A 22,040-nucleotide genomic window follows, 5' to 3' on the forward strand; every position below is an offset into this window, starting at 1 on the left:
TTCTCTAGAGCCGTGAACTATATTTGCTATAAAGAGAGCTTTAATGTACTTGTGTGAAACAAGATTAGAATTGCAGTGAAGTAAAAAGTCTAATTCTACTAGATAATTACAAAAAAATGTCATTATCAAATCATTTGCCAATGATTTTTTATTGTTATTGTTGACTTAGTTCATATTTTGTCTACAAAATGCCACAAAATATTTTTTTTTAACTATAGTTCAAGTTGCTATAGGTTGGATAAACCATTAAATGATTTGTTTCACTTCTTCTTAGCAGTCTGGAAAAAAAATATTGTTCAGAAAAGAAATGTATAGGGAAAAATCAAAACAATAATCCTCATATTAAGTTTCAAGACCATGAGAATCTAAGGCATCAATAAATAGTACAAAAACATGTTCGATCCACCAAAGTTTTGAAAAAACTTCTACAAAAATACAGGTGAAAAACACAAACACTACTGTCCAGTCACTAAAGTTCCTACCAGCTAACACCACCTATCTCTGTCGCTGTAGTGCCACAGGCGTGCTCTGAAACACACAAAGGCTGCAGAGGACTGTAAGTCTGATGCAGTGCAGTGAACCGACAGGTGAAAAACATAAACAGATGCGAGAGCGGTCTCCAGGGTGTTGGGTTCATTTGTTACCTAGCGAGGACAGACATATTCCTGTCAGACAAGCCGTGGCAGCACCAGATGCGGGGTCATTCTAGTTACAGAGTGAAAATCTTGGGTTGAGGACAAAGATTCTCACTTCAGGCCTGAGATGGCCATGGGGTTTTTATTTCCCCTGTGGTTCTTCTGCAATAAACGCTCAGCCCACAAGAAGCATGAGAGCTTCTTTTTTTTAATAAACCTGAAGCTTATTCATCATGGTTTGTCTCCTGTTTGTTTCGGTGAATAATTGTGATCCAACAACATTTATGGTGATGGATTCAGTTTTTTTTTTTTATGTTAATCTATTAGGAATCATATTAATGCTTGTAGATAAGGTTTTTAAAAAGTTATCTGTAGTTTTTAGTTTCACATAATACTCTAATTTGTCACAAATGTTTACTAAAGTCAAGCTGAATTTAGCTGTTAAAAATGATCAATTGTGTGTTGTGATCAAATCTTCAGCACTGTAAGCCACAGAAACATACTGACAATACTGCGCTCAAACAATCCCCACCTTCAAGTTTCTGCAAGTTTCTCAATAAAGTGACAAATTGTTATTCATTAAGCACCAAATCATAACAGAAGTTATCTGAAGACATTTTACAAAACGAACAGGCCAAGATTTTAATCTTTGTTATGCCAATTAGAGAGACACAAAATGAATACCACCATCAAGCACTTGGCAACAGTGGCAAGGAAAAAAACTTGAGCAGAAAAAAACTCCTTGGTGAACAGCCATGTGCCTTAATGGGCCTTGAAAGTGAGATAGAGGGAGTACAAGAGAGAGCGATGTAGAGACAAAAGGGATGCACAGCGACAGATGAACATACAAGAACAACAACAAAAAAGGCAGTGCAGACTTTAGTTACAATGCTAAAAAATATCAGGGATATGTTTATGCTTCCAATAACAATAATATTGTTTAGGAATAATAGTGACAGCTGGAGTCAAGCAGGTCCATGGCAGCAGGCAGTATATAAAGTTTGGAAGCTGCATTAAAGGCAAATGAATGTATACAGATAGAGAGAGGGAGAGACAGAAGGTCCCTTGGCAGTCTGGCCTATAGCAGCAATAACTAGCGGTTTGTCAAAGGCAAGCTTGAGCTAGCCTTAACTATAAGCTCGAGCAAAAGTTAAGTTTATTGTAAATGCAAAAGAATGCATCTATTATCACATTTTATTCCAATTAGCCAGTGCTGCTTATCTTGTTGTTGTTCGAGCACCACTTCTCTCTCTCTCTCTCTCTCTCTGTAATATATATGCCTGACTGTGGAGGACAGGCAGCAGACAGGCTCATAGAACGAGAATATGGGAAGGTACTTGAGACACACTGGCTCCTAACCAGAACAACTGGCGTCTCTACTCTGCAGATGGACACACAGGTGGGCTCACAGGTGGAGAAGGAGGGAGGGGGGGGGGGCATGCTCTGCCAGTTTTGTGTCCTATTTCGTTTGTGTGTGCATGTTAGTGCGTGTGTGTACGTGCGTGTGTGTGTGTGTGTGTGTGTGTGTGTGTGTGTGTGTGTGTGTGTGTGTGTGTGTGTGTGTGTGCATGTTAGTGCGTGTGCATGTGTGTGCGTGTGTGTGTGTGTGTGCGTGTGTGTGTGTGCACTTAACATCTGGACCATGGTCAACTGTCATGTCAGACAGAGATTTTGGCAATGAAGCTACACTGCACCCTTGTGGACATATGCAGCACAACATCACCAAAACAACCCCAGATTTCATGTTTGTTAGGTTTTAAGTATTTGTTTCAGTTTAAATATGCAGCTTCACTCTTAACCTATTTAACTCTTTTTTAACTTTAATATTTAAAAGCCCTGTTTTCTAGTTAATGCCTGTTACCACTGCTTTAAATATGTATTCTATCTTTGATTTGAAGAAACCTGAACACAGTAAAACATGTTCATTCGGCTCCTTTGTTTTGGGGTAACGTGGTCCCTTTATTTATTCATGTTTTTCTATCCCACTCGCTCTAAAATGAAAATGTCCCTTTAAAGCTCTTTCATAAATGATTTATCCAGTCCATGATAAGACGGGCAGAGCCAAACAATATGATTGCAGAAAGCAAACTGGCAAATAACATTGATCCATGCAACACACAGACAGCTAATCAATGAATGTATGTCCTCCCCACACAGGCGGCAAGTCCAGATCAATTCTGAAGTGAGATGAGGCATTGGCAAATGAAGAGAAGCATTTCTGAAGCATATCCCACAGTTGTGAAATTAAATAAATTCCCCAAACATAAGAAAGATCGACTGTGGCTGTAAGAAGTTGCACAGCCAGGTTGCTTAAACCCACCAACAACAATCACGCTTAATGCTTTAATTCAGATTCTTATACTGTTGCTATTCTCTCATATTGATGTAATTGTATCTGTTTTATTCTTGCTGTCTGGTCCTACACTCTGATATCACATGCACTCTGGCCTCACATCATGAACCGAGCAGATGATTTATTGATCTGAACACAGCCTCCAAATAACCCGCACAATTGTTTCATCCCTTTGTCATTATTGCCCCGTGATGAGTCTGGCACCAAAAGTTTAAAAGTCCCTCAAGGGCATCTCTTCAATGTTGAATTGATAGGCACACTCGTTTTCTGGTTTTGCAGACTTATACGAGGTTACAGGTTGTTATAGGCTACATGGCTGCACAGTCAGCTTACTGACCTGAATTTAATGTCCAGTGGCTTTGCTTTTTTATGTATTTTATTTGTAAGTCTGTGTAAAAAGGAACATTTCAGAGTCATGTTAGTGTTTTTTTTAAACTATGTGAAAGGTGCAGTAAAAGGTGGTAATTGTGCTTTGAAAGATAGATTATTGTGGGTTCCATGCAAATGAAACACAAAGAAATGCTCACAAACGGACACACTTCATTTATTTTTATACATTCATACAAAATAACACACTTTACTGTGTTCAATTCAAGGCACAAATAGCACACACACTTGCAGGGTCAAAAGAGCAAAAAGCAAAGTAACATTCAGTCTGAGATATGATCTCTTAGTCCAGTCGTAAATGAAAGCCAGTCTAACACAGAAATAGCCTCAGAGGCTTGCCGTGGCCCAGATGCTGAGTGAGAACTGCTATAAATAGGAAGTGTTGTTGTGATGAAACTATGTCAAGAGGCACAAGCGGAAAACCACGAGGTCAACATGGAAGCCACAAGTCAGAGATCTTACAGACGTGTTAGAATTAAAGGGTCTGTAAGAAAGTGATTGTATTCCTTAAAGCTGGACCAAGTCAACACTATTATTCCATTAATAATAGTTAAAACTATGAAGAAGTGTCTTTAAAGCCCCTGCAAGGAGTTTTTAACTGGTGGCTCTTTGATGTCTATTTGACTCACAAAATCCATCAATGTTAACTATTCTTATATTGTCATGTTCAATACATGCAACTGCTACCCAGGGTAGGTGTGAGATGATTAGATTTAAATAACATTTTTTTTTTTTTTTTTTTACTGTTTCAACAGCAATTTCCACAAAACTGATACATTTGACTGTTGAAAGAAAGCAGGGTACGATTTATTGTTAGAACAAAATACTTACGCAAGACAAGACGAATCAGAAAAGAGATATGACGATGGGGTACCAAAATCAACACAAACAAAATGTTCCTCGATTGCTGCCTTATTAAGACTTTCATGAGACAATCATCAGTTTCATCATCAGATAACAAGTTGCAGTTGCTAAATAATGGGATAAGATGTTAATTTACATTAAGTTGACCATGTAATTGTTTAAAAAAATAAATAGGTCACTAACACCTTAAAGGGTTAAATCAACATAAGATAATGAAAAAATATGGCAGGTATCACTGTTACAGAAAATTACAAAATTAAGTAGAACATTGGCTAATTAAATGCTGCTAAAAACATTGTATATAGAGGATTTCACACTGCATACCAATAGGTACAAATTACCCAAACTATTATCATTTTAATTATTGTGTTTCAGACTTTAAAACATACAGAAATCTCTTTCCAAATGTGGCAGTAAATGTATTAAAGATTATAGTATTATTGGCTGTTTACCTGCACTTAATGTCAGCAAAGCACAACAAGGACAATAACCAGATGCTTCAAAACACTACCCACTACAGACAGAAAAAAGGTTGTTACCTGAGGAAGAGCATAAAATATTTATTGCCCAATAAAAGGAATCCTCTTCTCAGCTTAGAGTAGTTACATGACACTCTGTTACACAAATGAGAGTGCATACCGTTTGTAATGATTAAACTTCAGGCATTCATCCTGATAAGGGAAGCATAAAAGCCGACTTCCTGAAAAGTATCTCCCAGCAGAAGAGAAGAGAAGTCATTAGTGTCAAAGGAGAGAAGGATTTCTCTGTCAAACTGAGAATTATTTATGAATACAGAGGTTTTTGCACGGCGTACTCTCTGCATAATGTCAATAATGACAACCCTTCAATTGACCTCCCAATGATAAAGTATGTTTGGCTTTCATTTTAAAGTGCAAAGTTATTCAAAAACACAACGACTTTATGGCTTTCAATGGCTATCATTGCTAACTTCATTCACAGTTTGCATATTCCCTTTTTGACAAATGTTTCTTATCTGTGCTTGTATGGGCTTTAAAGCTAATTATTTAACTTAACCCTCCTTGTACTAAAAGCTGAATGCATAATGATTAAAACACACCTTAGCCACTGAAATATATGCTGGGTTTTTATTCTAGAACCAGTATCTTATGGTAGCTAATTGTAAGGAAACTTGAAGCAGATAAAATTGCTGTGTAACTGTTGTGATGAGTCAGGTGGTTGACTTGATGACCCTGTTCTATCTATGCTACTGTGATATTATGTTTGACCACTAATCATGAGCCCATAATTGTAACGTTTGGCTGTTATGGCTATTAGTTAGCTAGAGTTACACACTCTTGTTTCAAAAGACTCTACTTAGCTGCCTTTCCAATCAAAACTAAAGGGAATAAAGGAGATTCAAAGAATACAGTTCATTAGTTTAAATACCAATAAAAGTAAAGGCTAGATTTTGAGCAATTTCTCCTAATGAAGTTTCACATTTTTCTCATGGTGTCAAATATTTAAATTATTTTGAAGATTCATATTTAAAAAAAGCTTTTCATAACCAGCCATTTGTTTTCATACAACACTCCCCTGTAATGCATTAAAGCTTCATTTGTGAAGCAGCCAGCTTGTCTTACAAGCACACGCTAATTAAACCTGTTTATCGATACATTACCTTCCAGCTACACCCAAACAAAGTAAGCTATTTCATCCAGATCCACAGGATAGTCTGTGAGGTGCAGAGGCTCTTTGATATCAAATCTCTCTCCCTTGTAGCTTCTCCAGCGGCCGGCAGGAAGGTAGATGTCACGCTCCTGCTTTCCCGGCTCCAAAACTGGGGCTACCATGAGGTCATCCCCAATCAGGAACTGGGAGTCGATTTTATAGGCTGTCTCATCACCAGTGGCAATCCACCACAGGGGACGTATGATTGGGTCCCCAGTGTCCAGCACCTCGCCGGCCAGCTCCAGGACCCGTGGTGCCACAATACTCTCATGGAGGGCTGTGTATTTTCGAGCAATTTCAACCACCTCATTGTCGTATTCCCAAGGGGGAATAGAAAACTGCATGGAGGGCATGAAGGCTGACAGCTCCAGCCAGCGGATATAGAGTTCTCGATCAGGTAACACGCGATTTCCATCTGTGCGGTTAAGATAAGCATTCCCTCCAATCATGTCAGGTAAAATGAACTGATAGCCAAGGATGCTGATGGTGAGCACTGTGGGGATAAGAGATTTGAGACCCAGCTCATAGCCCCACACAGAGTCTCTGTCGATTGGTCTGAAGAAGCAGGATATGTTCTGAGACTGGTAGCCACTGCGCAGCTCGGCTCGATCATTGTAGGGAATAGCCATTTCTGTGTAGCGTCTTGTGAAGAAACTTGGGTCCCGAATTGGTGTTCTGGTGCTAAATTTCCATGGTAAGTAATTGGTCTCACCTGCATCAAATTTAAAAGATGACACACCATACCTGGTGCGCAGAGTACGTAGCTGGTAGGAAAACCAATCACGGGCCTCTGGATTTGTGAAGTCCAAAATGCCACCAATGCCATTCCACCAGCGCACCAAGGCTGGCAGTCGGCCTGTTGGTTCCATGACAAACAGACCCCTCTCAACACATGTATGGAAGTTTTCTGAGTCGTAGTTGACAAACGGGTGAATCCAGAGTGACACCAAAAACCCATCTGATTTTAGCTTTTGGAACATGGCCGAGGCATTGGGGAACTTTGTTGTGTCAAACTCAAAATCTCCATAGCGGGAAGTGTAGCGATCGTCCAGTTCCAAGTGGCTACAGTTAAAGTTATTGTTGCGTATGCTGGTAGCATACGCCAAGAGTTTCTCTTGGTCAATGTCAGTCTTATGTAGTGCCCAAGTCGACCAGATAGGGTGGCGAAACATGACTTTTGCAGGCACCTTGTTTGGCTTGTTGAAGTATCTGCGGACCATGTATTTGTGTATGGATGTCACATCTAAGCCCACGCATACTCTGTAGCTAAGTTCAGCACATGGTTTCTCTCCTGGGTTTGGCTTGAAGGGACTGTCGTTGTATCTCGCCTGGAAGGACATAGTCTTCTCTGTGTCGTTCCAGCCAAGGTGGAATGGCACAGAATTATTAATTTTGATGGCTGTGGCATTGGATGACAACCAATAACTCTCCAAAATCCCACCAAATTCATTGCGTTTTGAGTAGATGTCACTTGTAACAAAGGGTTTGGGAGCCTCTTGGCCAGAGATAGAAATAGGCCAGTGCTGAATTGCTGACACTGCACCACCATACCAGTGTGCAAACTTGTATGTCATGGCATGCTCAACAGGAATGTCAGGAACCAGCTCCTCCCAACGCACACGGTAGCACTGTACTGTGTCCTTAGGTCGTACTGTCTCAATGAAGAAGTTCAGTTTCCTATCATCGGTGCGTCCACAACTTAACATTTCTCCTTCTTTGGAACATGAATCCAAATCCAAAGTACCTGACCTGCCAAGATTAAGATACAAGAAAATCACAAACCATTTCTTTTAACAGTAAAATAGCTGGCATGTCTTTCCATTACAATTATTGATGTCACTTAAATATGTAAGATTGTTAAAAAAAATACCAACCTGAAATCCATTCTGAAAACAATGGATCCTCCCTGGTTGCGGATAATGTAGCCATCTTTATTTAGATCCAGCAGCTGAGTCTTAAGTAGCTCAGCTTTGCGGAGAGAGGCTATGTAATAACACCATGCAGTTACAGCTGCAATCACAAGCACCAGGCCGATTACGCCTGCTCCGACTAAGGGTCGAGTGTCCTTTCTGTGTTTCTGCTTGGGGATAACATCTGTAATTGTGCCTCCTGCTCCTCCTGGTACAACTTGGTACATGACTTGTGCTGTTCAGTGGAAATATCTGAGAGGCGCTGTTCTGCAGATCAGAAGAATGTTTTCCAGGGAACCTGTTGCACTCTGGCCCCTCTGTCTGTTTGCATGCCTGTCATGAGAGAGAGAGAGATAAGAGACATTATCTTGGGCTTAAAGCAATATTTCCTCCCTTCAAAATAAAGCTTTTATTAAGAAAATGCTGTATGGTGCTGGAGCCTCTGTACAGCACAACCACTTGATATTGCAGATCAGTTATGATCAGTCATGAAATATTGACTTTATAATCAGTTAAGTATCAGGCACATCCTGTAAAACAGCTGCAGTCAGATCAGCAGGTGAGATATCGGCCTGTTTCTCGGCCTATCTTTTCTTGTCAGTTCAAAGCCTCCTTTACATTTCAGGTCTGTCTTACATGCTCTGCATTTCTGCACAAGTGATTTCCCAGCACTTAGAGGTATTATGCTGTCAGGATGTAAACCTTAAAGATGTGTCCGAGATTTAACAAAACAAATCTACTGCCAATTACGCACAATGGGATAAAGTGGATGTTCCCAGTGGTTATTCTAACATATGAGTTCAATTGAGAGAAGACTAATTTGTATGTAAGGAAGTAAGGGTGCAGGAAAGGGGGATTTTGGAACTTAGAGCTCTGCCAATGCTGGGGAGGAGAGGAAAGAATACTAAACTTTGAGGTCCATCAATACAACTTGGTTCATTCTAGCTTTAAAAGAAAAGAAAACATTTGTGACAACCTGGGTAATAAATCCAATAAAACAGACAAAGTTACTTTCTATTGTGGGTACAACGTATCTATCCCTAAGAGCAGGGACATAGCAAACACTTCTAGAGGTAATGAACTGGCTGATGTTAGTTATTTTCGTGTAAGCTAAACGGAAAAGATTAGATTAAAGAGCACAGCCAACCGAGAGAAGTCCAGTCCTGTCTAGATTCCCTGTTTGCTGACGATTGCAAACAGCTATTGACCCCTATCGCCTGCCATGGCAGCAAGGGTCGATTATAAAAAATGCTCACTATTAATTAGCAATCTAATTGACTAATTCTGTGTTCAACCAGCCTTAATATAGATTTCCCTCAACAACAGGAGTGATAACATAAACCTGTCGTTAATTAACAGAGAACTAACTGTTGGTTCCTTAGAGACCCACTTATGCTGCTAGCCCTATAGGAATGGAAATTGGCCCTGAAAATGACAAGAAGATTTACTGTACATAATGCCTATTGAAAATTATTAATGGAAAATGTGAGCCTGATAAAATCACTTGACCTTTAGCAATTTAGTATTCAAAACATCAATTTGCTATTAGAACTTTCTCAATTGTTAAGGGTATGAGTTTAATGAGTCGAAAACGTTCCCCTGAGACAAAGTTGGTGTAGTCAGATTGCAAGCTTTAGTCATCCTACAGCCCTAACTTTAAAGGTAGCCTATACAATTGATTAGAAAACCAACTAATCAAGACTTCAACTACCTAAGAATATAACACATGAAAATGAACGTCATGGACATTTCCAATTATATAACTGATATTATGTTCATTATTAAATCATCTGCTGATTGCTGTCCTTGTTTTTCAAAACATTTTCAACCAAAGCCCAAAATTATCCAGTTTGTCATAGGCTTATATGACCAGAAAAGAAAGTTAGTCACACTGGTTAATTGAGCTTGAAAATATGACTTATAGAATATTAAACAACTAGTTTATTAATTGTCTTTGACTGAATAATCAGTTATTCCATTAATCATTGCAGTGGTACGGCAAGACCTATTGATATTTTGAATTAGACTAAATAAATTCTCTTTTTTTCTAATTCGAGTTAGGCATGAGTAAAGATCCACCAATAGCCTCTATATATATATATATATATATATATATATATATATATATATATATATATATATATATATAAAATATAATATGACAAATATATAATAGGTCTAATACATTGGCATGAGCCTACTGTATAATATACTAATACAGAGAAAAAGTAAAATGTCTGATGATGAATTTAGAAATAGACTTATTACAATACCTTCTCATAAGTAAATGAAGGTTTTAACATAGCCTACTTGATGTTTTTCTCTGAACAAAACTCTTGAACTATAACATGTTTTTCTCTTTGGGAAAAGTGTAAAACCTCAGCAACAGTTTATGCTGACACATTTCTTTGTTTATGGGTCGACATGGTGGGTTCATATTTGCCATTTCAGCCCGATTTACTATCTGTTCTGAAACGTGGGGGGAAAATAAACAGAAAAGTGCTGACACAGTTAGAAAAGTGGCATGAGAAAGATTTAGGACATAGGCTACAGCCTACACACTGTGATTGTGTGTAATTTGTGTGGCGGAATATTGTGATAGTCATTTACTCAGATAGTATACTTTGAAGGTATTTTCACAGTGATGGTATTTTCCATTTTCCTTTTTGAAACAACTGTTGAGTTGAATTTTATACTTCAGTAGACTTTACAAAAACATAAAAGCAATCGATAAATGCACACACGAAGTTTTTTTTTAAGCTTATAATCAAACAGCAAGAAACTCTTTGATGTAGACACAGCTCCAACATAGGCAACATTTTTAGCCCAGTGTATGGAAAGCTGTGCGCTGTGTGGTGGGTGGTTCGAGAAAGTTAACGGAGGGAAAATAACCGGGATTGCGTGTCAACTAAGTCGTCTGATATTTTCCTCTCGTAGCCCATCCTGTTTTATTTTTCTAACTTCATGAGATAAAGTTTTTGCCTACCGTACAGCGGCAGCCCCATTCAGCAGCTCCAAGCACTACTTGTTTGCTACAGTTTACAGAACAACACCGAGAGACATGAAGGCATCTTGCTACGTATTCGCCTCGTATACGCCCATCGTAGCATGGGAAATGTAGTCCAGTCAGTGGAACAGCTTTGTTTCCATCACAAAGATAGAAAACCTCAAATAATATCGCATACTGGTTGTTAAGTGAGAGGAAGATGAACCAAAACTATGTTTAACATCTTCAGTATGATGAAGTTATCAGCACTGGTGGTAGAGACATTTATTTAGTCCACCAAGAAAGTACTCACACGTGAATCAATACAACTACAATCATCACAGTATACATCTTTAATACTCCTGAATAAAATGTCATAATTGCATCATTTCTCTTTTGCCACTCCAAAGATGCAAAGAAGAGACTTATCTAGAAATGATCAAGCTAATAGTAGGCTATATATTTAATGTCATAGACATGTACAGATTAGGGCCACAGTGCCTTCTTGGATGTTATCTCCACAAGCCCTTTCTGGCACGATCTCTGCTTCTGATATAGTAGTGAATTGTAAAACTGTCCACACTGTATGTAGTGAGATAATAGTAAGGAGAGGGCAACCAATTATTCATTCTTACACTTTGTCTCACTGGGTTAATTAGCAGAGAATTAAACAATAGTGGAGTTAACAATCCCTCATTTTGATATGGAACCTCCTGGGCCCGCTGAAGGACCACTGTGAGTCCCCTGTCCCCACTTTGTAAGACGGTGCTCAGATAATGGTCCTAACGCAGGCACTCAGACACAAACTCTGGGTGTATGATGTAGTGTCCCGCCTGGTAGGGCCTCACCACATGGAAGCAGCTGTAGCATCCACTGTTGAGAGAGCGTCAGAGGAACAATTAGGTCTCTTTGTTTCTATAGCACTGCAAGAAATCTTTTCACCAAGACTATTTTGATTACACAAAGCTCATATGCACCTATAATCCAGGATGCTACTGGATCTAGACCTCTGGTACTGTGTCTGCAGAAAGAGGTGCTGAGGTGCCTGGGGGTTGCTGGTTTTGGGTCTGGTTCGAATCTGAGTACTTGCATGTAGCCTGTCAAAAAAAAGGCATTCATATTTTTTAAAAGATTGACTAAATTCCCATGGCAGACATGTTTGTCTTGTGTTTTTTTTAGCTTGAGGGGTGCACAATTCTATAATAAAGTAATCCTAAATTCCAGGTTCATCATAATGTAGTGAATATGGTAAATCATTATCATTTAACCACTGAAAAGAGACAAAATAGGGACGCTCAAAAGAAATTTGAAAAGACTTCAAACATATGCTAACATTCCGCTCACAATTTTTTTGATTTTTTTGAATTTAACATACCCTACCCAGGCAAACCCATTCACCTTGCAGCAGGCCTAATTCTAATTCTAGCAAGTTACTGAAGCCTTTTCTATAATAAAATAATAAGTTAAAAGTTAAAGAAAGAATAAAAGAATAAAAGTTAAAGAAAGATCTGTGGCTTGATGCTAACAGCTCTGTTATCAAACAGCAGTTTGTGGGTTTAGCAATGTGTTGATTTACCTACATTAATGTGATTTTCAAGCTACAGTAAAATAGTAAAACATCAACTGCAACTTCAGACCTGAGTGAGAGTCCAAAGGAAAAATGGCCACCAGGTGGTAATGTGAATATAATAATGTTTTCTTTATCTGCCAAAAGGAGACTTTGACTTCCACTAAATCAGTTTGCCAAGGGTTCATTTCTCTGATAATCAATCTTAATGCAAGTCAAATCAGAACACTGTGTATTTATAGAGATAAAACATCATCTGCTACCTTGCTGGGTTCTTCAAAGCTGTGTTGAACTTCAATCCAGAGTCAACAGGAGGCTCAGTCAGCTGTAGTGTCTGTACTCTGTCAGCAGAGGGCAGAACAGGCACTGAGGATGGGTGTCCAACAGGGGGCATGTGGTTTGGTTTGTGGTCTGTGTCCACTGTGTTAGGATAGTTGCTAGGACAAGTTGTACCTGGACTGTGGAATGATAAATGTCTGACAGGGGGGAAGAGAGGACGGCCGGTGTCTGCAGGGGGCGAGGGGTCTGGTGGTGTGCGCTGTGACCTGTAGTTGGGCTGAAGACTCTGGGGAAACAGGAAGTCCTGGAAAGACAAAGAAAAGATGTGCACACATATCATTAGAAATAATAGAACAAAAGAAAAAGAACATATTTTGAAAAAAGCATGCATACTCTCCTTTTTTTTTTTAACTTTCGCCAAAATTGTCTCTTCAGTGCATGCGTTCAGATAAAGCACACTTGTCTTAGTCTGTGGCTTTTCTCTTATGTATATTTCATTATATTTAAATACAATATTGTTAATATAATATACTTGAAACTAAAAATGTGAGAAAATTTCCCCCGTCTTACTCCATCACTGCTTTTATTCCCTCTACGGTAGAATTGATGTACTCTCTCCTTAGCTCTGTTTACTCCATGTCTTGATAAATAAACAGGCACAGGGGAAGTACTGAATAATAGATGGGATACAGCTTTCATGAAGCACAGGGAAATGTAAACAACCAGCTCACAATTAGATTAAGACACCTTAGTTGCTCATGATGAAGAACAATAAAGAGTGTGCTAATAATAAGTGACCCAATTAGTCCTGTTTGACCTCAAATGCACCACCAGCAGATGTTAAATTCTTCTTCTTTTGTTTGTTTTTCTGTTTCCTTGTCTGTTCTCTTTATTGATGACTTTATTTGATATTTTTCCGTTTGTGATTGTTGTTATAAATATAAATATTTTTTGTACTCTTGTAATACAGGGTGAGGAGGACTTTAAGACTGAAGGGGCAAAACATATACATAGAGTCTAATGATTTTCTGTCATTTTAATCTGACCTTCTCTTTAAATATTAAATTACATAAATTGCTAAATTGAAGGACTACCATCTTAAAATGTTAATACATTGCAAATGATCTCCTCAAGAGAAAAAATCTCAATGCACATAAATTGCTACTTTGTCCTGTTAAATCTTTTATGAAGTCCATGTGGCTGTGTCTCTTACCGGCCGGGGTTGGGGGTTGTTCCTGCGGTGGGCAGAAGTGGGTCGAAGCTGTTCTCGCTTGGTTCTGCCTGGAGATGCAAACTGCTCCTTATACATAGTGAGGTAAAGCTGAGGAGCCATCTTCACTCAATGTCTTGCTTATTTTCCACTGCTTTGCTTCTGCTCACCTGAAAGTCATGAACATCCTTCATCTCGCCTGTCACCTGTTGGCTCCTCCCTCTACCCCAAGGTTGCCCTTGCACCTTTTTTGCAAATTGCCTTCTATGTGTGTTTCTTGTCCAACATGAAATGATTTGCTGGGTTGAGCATGTCACTTATTTTGCAAGCAAAAATAACTTTTCCTGTGTTTGTTTATTGCAAAAAACGGTTTCTCTTTTGCATGTATCAGACTCTAAAAACCATACCTGATACAGGTCAAAGGACAAAAAAAAATACATGTTCAACTTGTAGCTATTGTGTTGAATCTATGACGTTAGAAGCATCGACAGGTTAGGAGCATCCGTGCTAAACCAGAACCACTCGTTGTGCTACCTGAGCACTCAGCCACTAATCCCACTAAGCCCCTGGCCCCCTGCAGAGACACACATACCTGGGGTCACTGTCCATGACCTACTTCCCTCCCCTGGGGCCTCTCACAAACCAGCAGGCACTGATCTGAAACAGACACTCAGCCCCTCAGCTCTTTAGAAGCTTCATAGTTAAAACAGAATCAGGCTTATCAGATCTGTAGAACTGCATCAGGGGAGTGATGAGATTTCAAAGAATCTCCCACCAGTACAAGCAGCAGCACCCAGGGTCACCTCTATTCACTGTCAGCATGCCACATGAGCATCAATAATTCACCAAGCGCTGCAGGGTGCCTTTGTGTCTCCACTGCTCTCACTGAGTTATCTGTGACAGGAACTGGCTGTTCATCTCGCCGCAGAGCCGGGGCCGTGTTTGACAGCCATGTTAAGCTCAGTCAAATCCATGTCAACAGATGCAGAGTGGAGGATGAGAGGAATCAAAATAATGATGTGGCAGGAGCAGGAATGTCCTTCATGAGGGCTCAAATCAGTTTAAATCTCTAGTATGTTCTTATCTTTGGTGCACTTTGATGCATGCAACTCTAGTCCTTTTTTATTCTTTTTATTTTTTATTTTTTTACTTTACGTCTTCTCCAGACAACACATTCAAGCATGTAGATTTATACACACCGTAAGATTTATTCATTGTCAACTGCACAGCTCCCTTCATTGCACCTTTTGTACATTTTGTGTTTTTATATTTTATATATTTTATATATTTGTAATTGCTTCTTATATTTAATTATTTAAGTTATTGCTTTATATGAAAAATTCCTCGTATGTATGAATGTACTTGGCAATAAAAAACGATTCTGATTCTGATTCTGATGTTCATTTAATAACTAGTTTACAGCACAGTGAATGTGTGTAGAATAAAAGGTACAAAAAGAAGAAAAAAATGTAGAAAGACTCTTATTGGGTTGCTTTGATGTTATGCCATTGAAGCTGGGGTCCAACATTCACACTCCAAATCCTGTGTCCCCCACTCCCAGCATTCAGGCTGATTTACTGCTGCTTGGACTTCACTGCTGCTTTGAGCTTTGTGTAGAAAAACCCAAAGTTCTGAAAAAGAGATCAGACAGATTCCATGAGAAAATAAACACAGCATGCCAAGTTATATATATATATATATCTGTTTATGCTTAAAAGAATGAGAGATCATAGTGATCTACATTGAGGTTTGAATGGGAAAAGGATTGGTTAACAAACCTGAATGGCATAATAAATGATCCCCAAGTAGGCTGCAATACAGCCGCCAAGGAAGAGATCAAAGGCTGCAGGCTTTACTCTGAAAGGAAAGTGCATCAATATCCAAGTGTTTTGTTTAAGTTAAAAAATGCAGGAAAATAATGTGAACACATAAATATTTACCTGTACATCACTATCGGTTGGTTCATTTGATCATAAAATGTAATATCAGGGTCCCTGTTTGAAAAGATAATCAGTGCTGTGATTTTTTTTTGTTCTCCTTGCCACAGCCTCAAAAGTGTACATTTTTCTTTAATACCACTGCATGGTACCTCTTATCTTGTCTGAAGGTGTGTTTATGAACTTGCTGTAGGTAATGTTTGAACTCCTGCTCAAGTGAGTTAACCAGCAAAACATGACCGGGCTCCTTATCCAGCAACTGGGTTGCCCGAGGGACCGATGTCAAGACAGACATCAGATTAGAAATGCGACTGTCGTAGAAGTCCTGCAACAGGATTTTAGATGTGGATTCACAGAGAAATAATTTAGGATACCCCTTTTTTTATAGGTGTACGATATAAAAAAAGAGACAACATTTCTGAATTTAGATTTCTTCATCAAGTAACAAGAGATATAAAACATATACTTTCTGCCCTTCAAACCTTTTGCATTCCTAATAAATTCAAATGGATTGTTTTGGTTTTTTTTCAAGTCCCCTAATTTTAAATAAAAATTATTCAAAAACTGAGATTATTGCTCAGACCCAGGCTTTTTAAAAAAAAAAAACACACACACAGTACCTATAACCCACCACCAGAGGTCAGCACTTGTCTATGTACAATGAACAAACTAACCCTGAACTTACCATCTGGCCCTTGAAAAGCTGAATATCTTTTGGTGACCCCTTGTGGAGAAAAATAATAAAAGTTAATCACACATTATACTGCAGATAAAATGAAGGACATGTTCATTCTGTGTCCATGAATGTGATCACCTTGTCGGAGAGGTTGTACATATAATGTGCCAGTGCTTCTGCTATGATGATGCCGTTACGCTTAAGTTTCCTCAAGTCCACTTGTGACCTGTGAAAAAGCAAAAAGACAACCGAGATGTGACTCTTTACATCATATTTTCATGTAGTCTCATAGTTACAGAACTTGGAGCATACATGGTGTCTAGTATGGAGCCTCTGAGTTCAGATTTGGGGTCTTCCAGGTGAGACAGAGTGAAGCTTGGTATCCTGCGCAGGCTGTACCGCTCGTGCTCCCAGGCCACTGCAGACTCCACAAGATTGATCTTCTTGTGGACCAATCCCACCTTCACCCAGGGGAATCTAGATGACACCACCTGAAGGAGGGATCACAGATTGAAGGCTATGAAAACAGAAATAGGTCTACGTCATACATTTGGACCCCAGCAGCAGAGTTTGTTACCTCCTCCAGCTGTTGAATGAAAGCATGCATGGGAGTGTCAGGCTTAGGAGGGCGGGACACATGCATGTACAGTTCATCATTGTTGGCCAGTGTGTCCAAACACAGAACAAACGCCACATTGTCATGGAGCAGGCTGGACTCTGGAGAGAAAAAAAAAAGTTTGGATGACTTTTTGGATGACACCTCAAACTGGGTGTGGCTATAATCAGATATGTAAGCAAATGGCTTGAATATTTCAACTCACCAGCGTGGTCCAGATTCTCTTCAATCCATCTCTTTGTGCCAAGAAAATTATATTTCCCCCCTCCAGTTAAAGAGAACATTAAATGATATCTGAAAGACAACAAGGAAATATAAAAATGGTCAAATACTGTCAAAAAAAACAAAAAACATTGTATCAATAACTGACCAAACACTAAGTGGATTATAAGATAGAGACTCCATTACATTTCAGAGCCAAAAACTGTTCTTTGGCTCCAAATGTGATATTTTTGATATTGTCTGTCAATTGTTACTTTGCAAATTCAGATCAATAAAAAAGATAACAAATAAATATGGTGTAATATTATAGGCTAAAAGAAGCAAATAAGATCTGCACACCAAGGAGCTCCCGTTTAAAGGATTTATCGACAAGTGACGTTTGGAGCCAACATGCTGTCACTCATCAGACTTCAGAGTGTATTTTGTGAGTTGCCACATTAAATATTCAAAGACAAACACGTGACCCGACACTACTGAAATTAATCATTTTCTAATAAGGTACTAAAGACATATAATACATTATATATAAGTAGCATACTATCATAAAGCTAATTACTTTTATAATAAGAACTTTTAAAAGTTGCAAATACAGGAATAAAACCCCGTAACAAAGTCTTTCTTCACTGTGGTGTTGATATTTACACTTGTTGCATGAGTTTGGAAACCAGTGTTTGTAACTCACGGCGGTCTGGTGCTTGGACTTCTGTAAAGCTTCTGAAACAGACGCACCAATTCCAGCAGGATGGTGACCCCACTGCCATTCGAGTCTGCTCCATAAGACAGCCACTGTGTTACACGCAGAAGACACACACACTGTTTATGAGCATAGTATAACACTGCAGAGGTTATCATTTAAGTAAAAGTGAGGGAAATCAAATAAACAGTAAAACAGGGTTGGAACTTGTCATAGAAATGTCTTAATTAAGGGTTTAATCATTCTGAAGTGACTCACTGGTGCCAGCCCGTAGGAGTCATAGTGGGCAGTGATGACAATGGTGGGTGGATCCTCGCCGGCTCCAGCTAGAACTCCCTGAAATAAACATCAGCAGTGCAGAACTGAGGAAGAATCCAAAGCTAAATCAAACCTATTGAGATTCAATCATTTAAAAGCATTGGAAGGTTTTTACTCTTCTTTTCCGGACAGAAAGTCTTGACCCTCACCTCCAGTGTGACTACAGCGTTGTCATTGAAGGCCTTTATCGGGGTGTTGTTGCTCACAAGGATCTGAAAGGCGGTGGCTGTGACCATACTGCGAAGGACTGACAAAGTGAAAAACATACAAACTTCAGTCCAAACATGCTGTTCTCTAAGGTTCATTCTCTCAAACACAGATTTTTTTTTTTTTTAAACTATGCTCCTTTTACCTCTGATAAATACAGATGAGGTCCGGGTAGCTGCGGCCTGCTTGACCTCCTCATACATGCAAAGCAGCTGTTCATCCTCAGGTGCCACGTACACAGGCATGAGGGTCTCCTTCAGCAAGACTGCACTCTCGCTCACCATGAAGAACTGAGAGGGGGGAAAAGGATTTTATAGACACAATTCTGTCTCTAAATCTCTACAGGTATTGTTATATGTTCTGTGGAGAGATGGGGGACACCAGGAATTAAGTAAGATATAATATTCAGAAAATGTGAATTATCTGATGGATAAGAAAAGACATTTTAATTGACTCGTTTCCTCACAGTTGGTCCCACAGCACAAAGGTGTTTCTGGAGAGCTTATTACCTGTATGCTGTCATGGGGGATACTGGAGATATTTTTGGGCAGCAGGAGCAGAATGGCAGCAGCATTTTGTCTCTGAGCCTCCATGAATTTCTCGGTGGTGAAGTCCATCACCTTCATGATGACGCAGCGACGGGTTAGCACCGGCTCGTCCGCTGAGCGTGCCTCTGCAACCACGATGGCTCCACGGCAACCTTAGCAAGAAAGGGGGAGATTTGATCATACATGCTCTTCTGCTTAATAAAGGAAAGTCACTAAACACAAGTACTGTACTTGTATACATCTAGAGGGAAATCAGACTATTTATCTCCTTTGATTTTAACTGCCCGCTGACATATTTTTTCAGTTTTTACAATTCACTCTCATGTCTTGAATTTTGTCACAGTAGTTCCAATACTAAAGTAAAAACTGTACATAACAAGTCCTACATACAATGTTCTATTTATTTAAAAACAAAGAAGGGTTTTAACACAAATTACAGTAAAAGACAACCTTCTGCGAAATAATAAAACATTATAAAGATGATAGAACTTAGATCATTAAGGAAAAACAAATACAGTAAATGCCAAAAATTTGAATTTGTTTGTCTGATTATTTTATTTTACATTTTTTTTGGGTGGAAATTTGTTAACTTATCTCAATAAACAATGTTCTAAATAAAACCTATATAATAATAATATTCATAACTCTTTTTTTAAAAATGTCCCCTTGTCCAGTGGCTTGTTTAAAAGGATATGGGACTGCACAGCTAAGGTTAAAAAAAAGATAGGGAAATTGTAGGACTCGCCTTCTTGGCTGCTAAAAGATTATTTTTGGTAAACTGGAAGATTCGAAAACCAAATTGTTTCTCAAAATATGAAATATGGTTTCTTCCATTTCTTTATCTTTTATGTATGAAAGAATAGTTAATACTATTAGTGATATAGAACACAATTCTGGAATGAATTGGGATCAAATTTGGGAAAATCTTTCACCGTACGCTACTATTACATTTTGAAATTCACAATTCATTTGACAATGATTTGAAAATTGTTTCAATAAATACAGATGAAACAATATGTTTAGGACTTAAAGGTCACATTTGCAAAATACACTTTACCATGTGTATTGAGATGTTAGAGAGGGTACACACCAAAGCTCATTCAACACCGGAAATGTGGTTTTGAAATAATAACATTATTTATATTCTTGAGGGAATAGCTGAATTCAAATAGTGATCAAGAAAATGGGCAGCTACATTAAAGGCCACATATTATGTAAAATACACTTTACCATGGTTTTCAAACACTAATATGTGTTTTAATTAGTCTACAAAACCCCCCTACTGATGAGAGAAGTTCTTCCTCTCTATCTTTCGCCTGCTCCACTTTTCAGAAAAAGTGTGCTCAAACAGTCCATTTGGAGACTTACCCTTTGTGACATCACAAAGACCAGTAAACCCTCCCCCAGGTGGATGACACTCCCACAGCTAGGTGTTTGTTCTGCCCTCTGAGTCTGCCTTCTCACCGTAAAAAAAAAAAAGGTCAAGAAAGCCAAAGCCACCTCATCTTCCAGAGAGGGGGCCTGGTTGAACAAAGCTCATTTACATTTAAAGCTACAGACACACAAACAGGATGTTCTGAGCAGGGCTGAAGTAGAGGGGCTTATAGGCATGATGGATCAGAGTGGATGTTTTTAACAAGAAACTTCACAGACATGTTTAGGGGAGCTCTGCAGCGTATTTAAACCAGTTAAAAAGGAGAATAATATATTACCTTTAAAATGTAATGTAAATGTAAAATGACATTCTGTACTGTGCATCCCCCTATTGTGTTACATGTTATTTATAATGTCAACATGTACTGTCCTTTTGTTGTTGTTGTAGTCGGCATCTGTTTGAGGTTGTTATGTGTATGTATGTGTCTAACCAATTAAAATGAAAATAAATATATATAAATGAATCAAACCGTTATAGGAGGAGCTCTATTTTGAACTACTTGACATCTTAACCATGACAAGGAAGTGGATACTGCTTTTTTTGTAAGAGGTCACAAGCATTCAAAGATGGGAAAGTCCTAATCCAGAAAGTCAGCGGTTAATAATGGCTGTAAGGTAAGTGTAGTGGAGTAACACGTACAATTCACTCTCTTAAAGGTAACTGAATAAGAGTATAGAGTACCATATTATGAAGCTCACAAGTGAGTACCTAAAAATGAGCAAATGAATGTAATGACTTAGCATCAGAACAGGTGAACTTACCATGCATTTGTTGTGCCAGGCTGTACTGCTGCATCCTGTAAGCTTTGAACTCGTAGGAGGACACGGCAGGAAGAGCCGAGGCGTGAAGCCCGTGGACGCAGAGCAGCAGCAGAACAGCAACTACACACAGCTCTCTGTGCAACATGCTGTCACACCCTGACCCAGGATTTGTTACCGTTTCAATCTTCAAGGAAAGATGTTACAATTCGTAAAAAAACAAATGAAATTAATGGAGTTCAATTATATCTGCGAAAAACGCAAAACCAATAAGAGATATCCTTGAAAAATGAAGACAGTCCAACCATCTTGCCTTGTGCTACCATAGTCCAAGCTAACTAAAAATGTTTGATTCCTATAACAAAGAAGTTGTCCTACTAGCATATTTTAAGGCACAGAAATGTCCCTCACCTGTCTCCCAGGACTCCCCGTCTTCTTACCAAGTCTTCCTCAAATAGCAGCGTGGACACAAACTCGTTCCTGGGCTATGAGGCGTCTCCTGAAGGTAAGCCACCATTCACCATATGCTCCCAAGGGATCAACTCAAGGCTAATCACTAAAACCCAACCCCCCACCCTCACTATTCCTCTATCTATCTGTACATCCCTTCTTCCTCATCCTCTCTTTCTTGGCTGCAGTGTTACTCTCTTTACCTCCCGCAGAGAAAACAGATTGAAACAGTCCGACTGAGGTGGAAAAAGTTATTACAACTAACAAATCACTGCATTTCTATCACACAAAACATGTGT

At 38.9% G+C, this 22,040-nt stretch overlaps 3 protein-coding genes across 5 annotated transcripts; all 3 read right to left on the minus strand.

The window, feature by feature from the left end:
- Positions 1–3,516: 3,516 nt before the first annotated feature.
- myorg (myogenesis regulating glycosidase (putative)) lies at positions 3,517–10,928 on the minus strand. The gene is made up of 3 exons (XM_020629418.3): positions 10,825–10,928; positions 7,803–8,171; positions 3,517–7,677 (listed from the first exon to the last, which is right to left on the minus strand). The coding sequence occupies exons 2-3, from the start codon at positions 8,063–8,065 to the stop codon at positions 5,886–5,888; spliced, it is 2,055 nt and encodes a 684-aa protein (XP_020485074.1). The 5' UTR covers positions 8,066–8,171; positions 10,825–10,928; the 3' UTR covers positions 3,517–5,885.
- Positions 10,929–11,104: 176 nt separating this feature from the next.
- Positions 11,105–15,123, minus strand: LOC136179205 (uncharacterized). 2 transcript variants are annotated; one of them, XM_065954631.1, is made up of 4 exons: positions 13,884–15,123; positions 12,655–12,974; positions 11,802–11,921; positions 11,105–11,697 (listed from the first exon to the last, which is right to left on the minus strand). In XM_065954631.1, the coding sequence occupies exons 1-4, from the start codon at positions 14,001–14,003 to the stop codon at positions 11,607–11,609; spliced, it is 651 nt and encodes a 216-aa protein (XP_065810703.1). In that variant the 5' UTR covers positions 14,004–15,123; the 3' UTR covers positions 11,105–11,606. The 2 variants fall into 2 exon arrangements, with proteins under 2 accessions (XP_065810703.1, XP_065810704.1); XM_065954632.1 differs by lacking the exon at positions 11,802–11,921.
- Positions 15,124–15,265: 142 nt separating this feature from the next.
- On the minus strand, positions 15,266–21,832 carry zgc:109965 (Nicalin-1-like). 2 transcript variants are annotated; one of them, XM_020629428.3, is made up of 16 exons: positions 21,703–21,832; positions 21,295–21,478; positions 19,060–19,250; positions 18,696–18,840; positions 18,493–18,590; positions 18,284–18,361; positions 18,014–18,117; positions 17,315–17,403; positions 17,071–17,210; positions 16,806–16,984; positions 16,632–16,719; positions 16,503–16,541; positions 15,970–16,142; positions 15,821–15,874; positions 15,659–15,737; positions 15,266–15,511 (listed from the first exon to the last, which is right to left on the minus strand). In XM_020629428.3, exons 2-16 carry the CDS (start codon positions 21,437–21,439, stop codon positions 15,455–15,457), a joined length of 1,659 nt encoding a protein of 552 aa, XP_020485084.2. In that variant the 5' UTR covers positions 21,440–21,478; positions 21,703–21,832; the 3' UTR covers positions 15,266–15,454. The 2 variants fall into 2 exon arrangements, with proteins under 2 accessions (XP_020485084.2, XP_065810702.1); XM_065954630.1 differs by lacking the exons at positions 21,295–21,478; positions 21,703–21,832 and adding an exon at positions 20,467–21,267.
- Positions 21,833–22,040: the final 208 nt, after the last annotated feature.

This window comes from Labrus bergylta, chromosome 5 (genome assembly GCF_963930695.1).
Source record: "Labrus bergylta chromosome 5, fLabBer1.1, whole genome shotgun sequence".
Classification (NCBI taxonomy): domain Eukaryota; kingdom Metazoa; phylum Chordata; class Actinopteri; order Labriformes; family Labridae; genus Labrus; species Labrus bergylta.

What these genes read in the sequence shown, in the direction of transcription:
- myorg (XM_020629418.3), bottom strand. Translation starts at nt 8,065, where the DNA reads ATGTACCAAGTTGTACCAGGAGGAGCAGGAGGCACAATTACAGATGTT. An exon ending in GTTTTCAGAATGGATTTCAG is followed by an intron (nt 7,678 to 7,802) that starts GTTGGTATTTTT and finishes TAATCTTGGCAG; the next exon opens with GTCAGGTACTTTGGATTTGG.
- LOC136179205 (XM_065954631.1), bottom strand. Translation starts at nt 14,003, where the DNA reads ATGGCTCCTCAGCTTTACCTCACTATGTATAAGGAGCAGTTTGCATCT. An exon ending in ACAACCCCCAACCCCGGCCG is followed by an intron (nt 12,975 to 13,883) that starts GTAAGAGACACA and finishes TTGTCTTTCCAG; the next exon opens with GACTTCCTGTTTCCCCAGAG. An exon ending in GCTTTGAAGAACCCAGCAAG is followed by an intron (nt 11,922 to 12,654) that starts GTAGCAGATGAT and finishes TTTTTTTGACAG; the next exon opens with GCTACATGCAAGTACTCAGA.
- zgc:109965 (XM_020629428.3), bottom strand. Translation starts at nt 21,439, where the DNA reads ATGTTGCACAGAGAGCTGTGTGTAGTTGCTGTTCTGCTGCTGCTCTGC. An exon ending in ACTCCTACGGGCTGGCACCA is followed by an intron (nt 18,118 to 18,283) that starts GTGAGTCACTTC and finishes CGTGTAACACAG; the next exon opens with TGGCTGTCTTATGGAGCAGA. An exon ending in AGTCCAAGCACCAGACCGCC is followed by an intron (nt 17,404 to 18,013) that starts GTGAGTTACAAA and finishes GTTGTCTTTCAG; the next exon opens with ATATCATTTAATGTTCTCTT.